The sequence below is a fragment of the Myotis davidii genome, unplaced genomic scaffold (genome assembly GCF_000327345.1).
Source record: "Myotis davidii unplaced genomic scaffold, ASM32734v1 scaffold205, whole genome shotgun sequence".
In the NCBI taxonomy this organism is placed as follows: Eukaryota; Metazoa; Chordata; class Mammalia; order Chiroptera; family Vespertilionidae; genus Myotis; species Myotis davidii.
Window position 1 is genome coordinate 2,836,651 of NW_006297573.1, and position 8,933 is coordinate 2,845,583.

An 8,933-nucleotide genomic window follows, 5' to 3' on the forward strand; every position below is an offset into this window, starting at 1 on the left:
CTACCCTGAGCGTGACGGAGGTTGGCATCACAACCTCCCGATAGCCCTGCTCTGTGCATGACAGGGGGTGGCGCCCCAACTCCCCAATCGGCCCTGCTCTGAGCATGACCAAGGGCTGCACCTAGGGATTGGGCCTGCCCTCTGCCATCTAGAAGCAGGCCTAAGCCAGCAGGGCGTTATCTCCCGAGGGGTTCCAGACTGAGAGAGGGCACAGGCCGGGCTGAGGGCCCCCCTTCTCCTGAGTGCACAAATTTTTGTGCACCGGGCCTCTAGTATATATATATTATAGGCAAACAAATTGGATAATTTAGAAGAAATGGGTAAATTCCTACAAACACACAAATATGACTGAATTATACATGTAATTTAAATAATTTATAATTTAAATACATATATATGTATTTAAATTTTCTTTAAGTTCATTGTTTATAGTAATGCACCTGATTTTTGTATCTTGCAACTTTACTGCAATCGTTTATTAGAACTTAGTCTTTTTCATGGAGCTTTTAAGGCATCAATATATAATATCATATGAAAAGAGACACTGTTACTTCATGATTTGGATACCTTTTGTTATCTGTGGGCTTGTCATATATGACCTTTATTATATTGAGGTATTGATCTCTATACTCAGTTTGTTGAGTCTCTATCATGAAAGAACACTGAATTTTGTCAGATGATTTGAGATGATCATGATTTTTATCCTTTATTAATAGGGTATATCACACTGATTTGTAGCTGCTGAACCATTCTTGGACCCCTGGAATAAATCCCATGTGATATGGTGTATGGTCCTTTTAATGTAGTGTTGAATTTAGGTTGGTAATATTTTGTTAAGGACTTTTGCATCTATGTTTATTAAGGATATTTGCCTGTAATTTTCTTTTCTTATAATGTCCTTGCCTGCTTTTGGTACCAGGGTAATGCTAGTCTTGTAAAATGAGTTTTGAAGTGTTGCCTCCTTGTTTATTTTTTAGAAAAAATTGAGAAGGATTGGTGTTAATTGTTCTTTAAATGCTTGGTAGAATTTACCAGTGAAGCCATTTGGTCCTGGAATTTTGTTTAAGAGGTTTTTTGATTACTGGTGCAGTCTTCTTACTACCAATCTAATCATTCTGTTCAGAGTTCCTGTGTCTTCATAATTCAGTCATATTTGTGTGTTTCTAGGAATTTACTAATTTCTTCTAAATTATCCAATTTGTTTGCCTATAATTATTCTTAGTGATCTCTCTGATCCATTTCTGATAGTCATTATAACTTTAAGTCCTCATTTTCTTGGTGAGGCTAACTGAAGTTTTGTCAATTTTATCCTTTCAGAAAACCAGCTTAGTTTCATTTATCTTTTTCTATTGTCTTTTTAATTTCTATTTTATTTATTTGTTTGATCTTTGTTATTTCCTCCTTTCTACCCACTTTGGGCTTAGTATGTTTCTAGTTCCTTGAGGTGTTGAGTTAGGTTATTTGAGATCATTCTTTTTCTTCATGTAGGCATTTATCACTATAAACTTCCCTTAACTGCTTTTGCTGCATTCCACAAGTTTTGATAAATTATTTTTCACTTTTCTCAAGATTAATTTATTTTGATTTCTTTGATTCATTGTTCAGAAACATGTTTAACCTCCCTTATTTGTGAATTTTCCAATTTTCTTCTTACAGCTGTTTTCTAGTCTCATAACATAGTGGTCTGATAAGATGCTTGATTGGATTTTGATCTTCTTAAATTTATTGAGACTTGTTTTGTGGCTTAATGTACAATCTATCTTGGAGAATGTTCCATGTGTTGAGAATGTGTATTTGGTAGCTTTGGTAATGAACATTCTGTATATGTCTGTAAGGTCCATCTGGCTTAATGTGTAGTTTAAGGCCAATGTCTCCTTAATGATTTTCTTCCTGTATAAAGTGGAGTATGCACTTTCCCTGCTCATATTATGTTGTTGTAGATTTCTGACATCAGAAGATTAATATTTGTGTTGTATATTAGGTGCACCTATTTTGGGTTCATAAATATTTGTAATTATTACATCCTCATGATTGGCCTCTCTTACTACATTCTTTGGTTTGTCTGCCATATTCTTATGGATTTCATGGACACTGGCTGGTTTTCAGAGCTGGATGTTTTGGGAGCTCATCACTCCAATGGAAACCTTAAAAGTTGAGGCACTAGAGGTGAAATCCAAACCCGTCACTCCTCAGAACTAGAAGTTGGGGTTCCCTCCCAATTGTATGGTGCTGTGCTGGGGTTTATGGCAAGTATCTCTCAGCCTTCCTTACCCATGTGGGCATTTCCTCTTTGTGCAGTGTGCACTAGCTTCTGGGTCTCTTTCAGGGGGAATTATCAATGTGTAGCTGTACATTTGGTGAGACCATGGAAGGAGGGCACTCAGTACCCTCCTGTGCCATCTTTGTGTTGGTCAACTCTCCTGTGTCCTTCTCAACATGAATGAGCGCTCTTTTTTACAAGGAGTTGTGACAGACTCATCATCTGTCTCCTGTGAAGTTAACCCTCATTTTAAAAATTGTGACCGTTGTAATTTTAATGTAAGAAGGCTCTCCTGAATTGCTGGAAGTTTTCCTCGTGAGTCACTTCTACACGATTGACACATGCAGTATTTGTAAAGGCTAAAACTAAAAAATTAGGAGCTCCCAGGGTTGTGCTGCACAGTCTGATTCTTGTATTTGTGAAGAACATTTTGCCCTTATCGTAAACACTTCTACATCAGCATCTCTGTGATGCAGCCTGGAAATCTGCATTTTAATAATTTCTAAAGTTTGAATTCACATTGCTTGTTATTTTCATTGACATCTTCTGCCAGTTTTTACATCTGCTAGGTTATTCTCTTGCTATACAAACGTAACCTCTCATTTGATATGCAGCTCAATTTCTTAGCCACTCTCCGTCCTCAGAGAAAGACTGGTATCAGGTGTGGATATTCTGATTCAGAGGGGGTGGAAATAGGTAATCAGCAGAAGCAACTGCAATGTCTTTCTTTCCCCAAATGTGGGGGTTGGGGAAGAAAGGGCATTCAGAGACTGGGTTGTATTTTGCACAAGTGATTTTGATTATTTCTTATTCTGCTATTCTGTTTTTTATACCAAATCACAAGTAGAATGGTTTTCTTATACACATCTTTAACAAGCCAACTGTAATTTAGATTTTAACATTATTTATGATTTTTTTCTCACAGGTGTCATCTTTAAGAAATGAAAAGCGAAGTTCATCTTATCTCATCTCTGCTCCAGAAGGTGGTTCCGTGGAATTTGTTGACCAGCATTCTCAGGGCACAGGAGCATATTACATGGAGACCTACTTAAAAAAGAAGCGTGTGTACTGAGCTAAGTTCTCTCCTTATATAACCTCCTATGGCTCTTTGAGTATCTCTGCTGTTCATCGCTGCCTTAACTACATTCATACTAGCCATATCCTTTAAATACGGGTTTATAATTTCACAGAAGGAATTATGTTGTGCAGCAGGCAGAATTGCCAAATAAAAAGTAAGTAGCAATAAGAAGGGACCTTTTCCAATAGAAGTAGATGCATCTTAATCAATGCGGTATTAACTTATAGTCCAGTGCAGAAATTAATAATATTCCTTATTTGAGGACTGGGAATAATTTTGGCACCATACATAAAATATTTGAAGCAATAAATGGGAAACAGTCTTGTTTCCTGGGCCTTAGAAGAGTTTCTTACATGCCAATGTGCATTTCTATTTACCTTCCCTAGAAGTAATCTTATTTATAGATTTTTAGAATTACAAGAGTACAAGTACAAAATGCAGCAATACTGGAAAAAAAGATGCTATACATGCAAACTAAATTATTAGCCACATACACCAGCCATGTAATATAAAACCCCCACAGAGAGTGATATCCTGGTATACACGACCACAGATTCCTTACTTCTAATATGTTATTAACCATATATGCCTTTTGTGAAAAAAACAAGGTATTTTAAGAAAAGTAGCTTTGATGCTATTACTTAAGCAGGTGGCAAACCATACCCTGTGATTAATTTCAGTCCTTCACCTGCTTTTTACAGACTACAAGCTAAGAATGATGTTTACATTTTTAAATGGTTGGAGGAAAAATGAAAATTTTAGGAAATTGTGTCCATACATAAAATTTTATTGGAACACAACCATGCTTACACCCTAAGGTTACTTTTGTGCTACAATGGCCGAGCCAAGTAGCTGGGCAGAGACCTGCAAAGTCTCAAATATTTACCATCTGGCCCTTCATGGAGAAAGTTTGCTGACCCCTGATCTAATAGTACTAATTCCCTAACCCTCTTACTTCACTTAAAGAAATACCTTTAACTTTTGCACCTGACTTGTAAGTGGCAAGGAACTTAGGTTTCTGTCTCATTCCATGACGTATCGACTAATAATTAGATGATTAAAGGCGTTATTTCACAGTATGACAGTAAAGCAGTCAATGCTGTTCTTTCTGAAAGAGTCTCATGGAGTGATAGTATTTACCACCATTTTGAACTAATAATAATAAGCTTTACTTCACTTTGTCTCTTATTCTGTTGTAGTATGTTAGGCTAAAAAAAAAAACAATTTTGTTGCATATAACTTCTGACATCACCATTTCCTGAAGACATTGATATCAAACACATGAGAAAACCTTTGCCATCTGGAAATATCAAAGTTTGTTCCTTGTTATAAGACTGTAATTGGTAAGGAATTTAGGAATCTCAATGATCCTAGTCTTTTTGAACTCAGATTGTTAAATATCTGGTAATTTGGGGGAGTTATTATTTTTGACATGATAATGAGGTATCTATCCTGTTTTAATTATGAAGTTAAAAAAATTGGTGCATATGTTGTAAAAAAACATTACTTCGTCTAATTTATTGCATATATTAACTTCTTTTGGAAAATGAAAGCTAGATTAATTTCTAAAAAGGATACAAGGATACTACCTATGAATAATGATCAGGATAGGCATGACTCAGCAGACCAATAATGGGTTCTCCATGCTCTGCACTTCTGCCCATTTTCCTGCCGCGTTAAGCTTCAATGCTTAGTCACACACATAAGATGGTGAATTTTAAATAAGAGCTGCGAAATGAAAATTCATTTATAGCACATGTGGATCTGCCCTCTGTCCTGGCTTATGCACCACTAACATTAGACATAAGTACAAATCAAATGTTGTTAGTAAAAAAGACCCTTCCCAAAGCCTATATTGTTATTTTTCTAAGTAAACAAATTGTTTGAAATGCTTTGAAAATGGAGTCTTAATATTAAAAGGCATATGCATGTGAAGTCTCATATTATTTATTTGTATAAAGAGTAAACAAAGTGCATATAGAGTGGCCACAGGTTTGACACAGACAGACATCTTGGTGATGGAGGATCATTGAACACATCTAAATGGATCAATCCAGAACTCTCTCTTGTCAGGCTCAAAAGGTAAAACAACATTTTTCATATTCTTGGTCATAAAGATCTAATGGTTCACACTGAATCAGAGATTAGACATCTTGATTACCCAGCTACCTCAAAACGGTCTAGTGGATCCTGAACTCCATAGTGCTACTAGCAGGTTCTTTTCTTTCAAGTCTTATTCCCTTGGGCAGCGATTTCCAACCAGTGTGCCACCAGAACTGTTAAACATGCAATACCTGACTAGTCAGCAGCGTACTCTTTTCCCTTGTCAAAAAAAAAAAAAAAAAAAAATTACAGCTAATACAACAACAGCCATCTGGTGTGAATGAACCAAAATTATATCTTTTTTTTGGTGTGCCGTGAGTTGAAAATCGCTGCCATAGAATGACGGTCAAAATAGTGATTGACTGTTATAGATGGCAGGTAAGTACTGAAACACTCCAAGAACAGTGCGATGTAGTATATATTCTGACTGGTTGCATCCAAAACCAATGCTGGAATAGCTTGCCCCAAAGTGGTCGAGTTATAAAAGGATATATATACATTGACATTTCTTAAAAGCGTGTATAACAGCATCCAGGTTCTTGGAATCCAATCTGTTTAGCAGTATACTGTTTGGGAAAGCACTGGCACAGGCTGAGTTCTCAAGAATTAACACCAGGCAGCAAAGGGTCTATCCCATAGCAGTCCCCCGAGCACAATCAGTTTTCTTAAAAAAAAAAAAAAAGGGTACCGCTGGTCACCCAAGGGGACAGGAGCTAAGCTACTGGAAAAACAAAATAACTCCAAGTTTAAAGTCCTATTGATGACAAGAATACACTCATCTTTGTATAGAAATGATAGTATACTAATGGTATCTAATAGTTCAAGAATGCTTGCTCTGTCACTATATAGATGATGACATTTTTAGGGCATGTTAAAGTATTAACTAAGTCCATTTACCTTTTTTGATTTATGCACCAGAAAAATATTTAAATCAGCTGGGAGAAAGCAATCATCTTGAGATTTTGTTTTGAAAATATCCTATTCTGGTACACAACTGTGATGGTACACTAGCCAGATGAAACGGTGGTATATCGTTCCAAAAGGAGGAGTGCTTACTAATATTTTGGTTGTCATTAAATTTGGCACCAATAACAGTGACAAATAACGAGGGAGTACTTACACATGTTAAGCACCACAGCGTGCCTTATACATGAATTACGTACCCAAGTATCTTTTTAGACAGAATACAAAGATTTCCATTAAAAGTTTTTTAAATGGCTTGGGTATTTGTTGGGGAAGAGGACTTAATACACAGTGAGATTTAAATGTTATTCATGCTTCTTATTTTAAAAGTGCCTCAAATCCTTCAATAAGGTTCTGGAAGGTTGTCCGATTATTTGGTTGGAATTCCCAGCATTTTCTCATAAGTTGATAAACCTGTAAAAAGAAGAAAGAGTAACAGTAAAAAAAAAAAAAAAAAAGCATAGAAATGTAAATGACTTTCCATAAGACTAGATAACAAGGGTATTTGAATGATTAATATAGAAAATGTCACACCTATATTTCATAAATAATATTTTAATATTTGAGAAGCTCATGGGTTAAATGACCTTAAAAAAAATTATGGTAAACCAATTTAAGGGTGAAGTATTATCTCAGTTTAGATTCTGGGTACCTTACTCTAAGGTGTACTGAATAGTATGAATTAGCCTTACAGGCTCAATTCACTTTAGAATACAGAAAACTGAACATCTTAAATGCTACATCATAAATGCTATCAGTAGGTAGGACAAACTTCTACACAAAATGTATATAATATGGATTTTTCACAATAAGGCGTTACCAATATGCTCCTATGGCACTTTCTGAGGTGAGCCTACTTTTGGAGGGAATCCTTGCTTTGAACATAATTTGTGGCTGTCATCTGGCCAAAGATGATTTCTCAAATATCTGAAATTCAGCTTCAGAAAAGTTTTAAAGAACTGTCTACTACTCCCTGCTCCTCCCACCTTGTCCCTTGCTGGATAAATGCAAACTGTGAAAACATAGTAACATTTGAGTGGTGTAACTGTGAAGTGCCCAACCCATAAATACCTCATCTGGGCAGTTGGGAGGACAAGGCAAACGTTTTCCTTCTTTCAATGTGTTCACAAGTCTCGTTACTGTCATCTGGCCGTGAGTGGGGCCTATCATTTTCAGGAACAACTATGTAAAATAAAACCAGACAAGATGTTTTAGGTTGCATATATTTATATAAACCAGATTAAGGTGGAATTTCTAGAATAAACTGGAAATTAAAATAATAAAAAGGCTTTTTTCCATAGTAACTCTAAATGCAAGTCCAAAAATCCTTATTAGCACTCAATGATCAGACTGAGCAGGGAGCCTTCCCAGTGAGAATGACCTCATTTAGGAATACGTGAAGCTCAGACAAAGCTCCTACCCAGGGCTCCTTCACACAGAGGAGACCCTTGAAAGTCAGGGTTATCTGAGAGAACTTTGGGCTCCTTGGGAAAGCAGGATGTGGGAGAGCCACACAAAGTGTCAAGAAATAAACCAAGTTAGATGGAAAGCAACACTTTCCATTATAATACGCGAATTGGATTCCACTTAAGAATTTAAAACTTACAAAGCAGAAGGATGGACACATTTTTGTTGTTGTAAATCCTTACCTGAGGATATTTTTTCCATTGCTTTTCAGAGTGGGAGAGAGAACTGGTTGCTTCCCTCACACGCCCTGAAAGCATGTGCGGGCCAGGGCTGGACACATTTTAATTGGGTGCTAGGCTCAAATGAACAGACGAGCACAACTTACGGCCATGGGACTGGAATCTGAATCACAGTAAGTAAGCAGCTCGTGCAGAGTCACTCCGAAGGACCAGACGTCAGAGGCAATATAAAATTTACACTGAATTAGACATTCTGGGGCGTACCTAAAAGAAAGGAAAACATGAAACTTCACTTCCTGAGAAGGAGATGCCAACAGATAAATACCTTACAAAGAAAAATCACCTTTGGTTTGTCTTAGAATTTAATATTCTACGACATGGAAGTATGTATTAATCTCAGTACATATTCCCTCCAAAACAATAGCAGGGTAAGTTTGTGCTCTCCACGTGGAGGCAGGTATATGGGACAGGCCCCAGATTTGATTTGCCTACAAGTTCAGAATGAATCAGCAGTGACCTCCCTGCCCAGTCCTCTTCCAGTGTCAGCTGTTTTGATGAGTGATACCCAATTGCCTAAGCCAGAAATTGAGGCATCCCATATCTGATTTCCTAAATACTTCTCATACCTACTCACCTCTCCTAAACCCACCATCACTGGCTCTGGCTGAATCAAGACTCTCTGGCTCCCCTCCATTCCACAGTGACCTTTTAAAAACAAGTCCCCACCCAACAGTACCCCAAAGCTCATGGGATCCCCGCCCCCCAAGGCAGACCTCCCACTTCATGACCAGCCACACCGAGCTGATGTCAGTTCCTAGGATACCACTGCTCTTGCCTTGTTCTTTGGAGTCACACATGCCTTCTTCTAACCACCTTTACAATC

At 37.3% G+C, this 8,933-nt stretch overlaps 2 protein-coding genes across 2 annotated transcripts in view; one reads left to right on the forward strand and one right to left on the reverse strand.

Annotated features, from left to right (window-relative positions):
* Window positions 1-5,336, forward strand: part of RAVER2 (ribonucleoprotein, PTB-binding 2) — a 77,885-nt gene extending 72,549 nt beyond the window's left edge. Inside the window, exon 12 of the mRNA XM_006773237.2 lies at window positions 3,186-5,336. Within this exon, the coding sequence (XP_006773300.1) occupies window positions 3,186-3,332 (147 nt within the window). The 3' untranslated portion in view covers window positions 3,333-5,336. The remainder of the gene's footprint in view (window positions 1-3,185) is intronic.
* A 775-nt stretch (window positions 5,337-6,111) lies between these two features.
* The window catches only part of JAK1 (Janus kinase 1), a 51,430-nt gene continuing 48,608 nt past the window's right edge, over window positions 6,112-8,933 (reverse strand). Inside the window, exons 22-24 of the mRNA XM_006773238.2 lie at window positions 8,197-8,314; window positions 7,476-7,586; window positions 6,112-6,818 (exon numbers count right to left, since the gene is read on the reverse strand). Coding sequence (XP_006773301.1) covers window positions 6,723-6,818; window positions 7,476-7,586; window positions 8,197-8,314 — 325 coding nt within the window. The 3' untranslated portion in view covers window positions 6,112-6,722. The remainder of the gene's footprint in view (window positions 6,819-7,475; window positions 7,587-8,196; window positions 8,315-8,933) is intronic.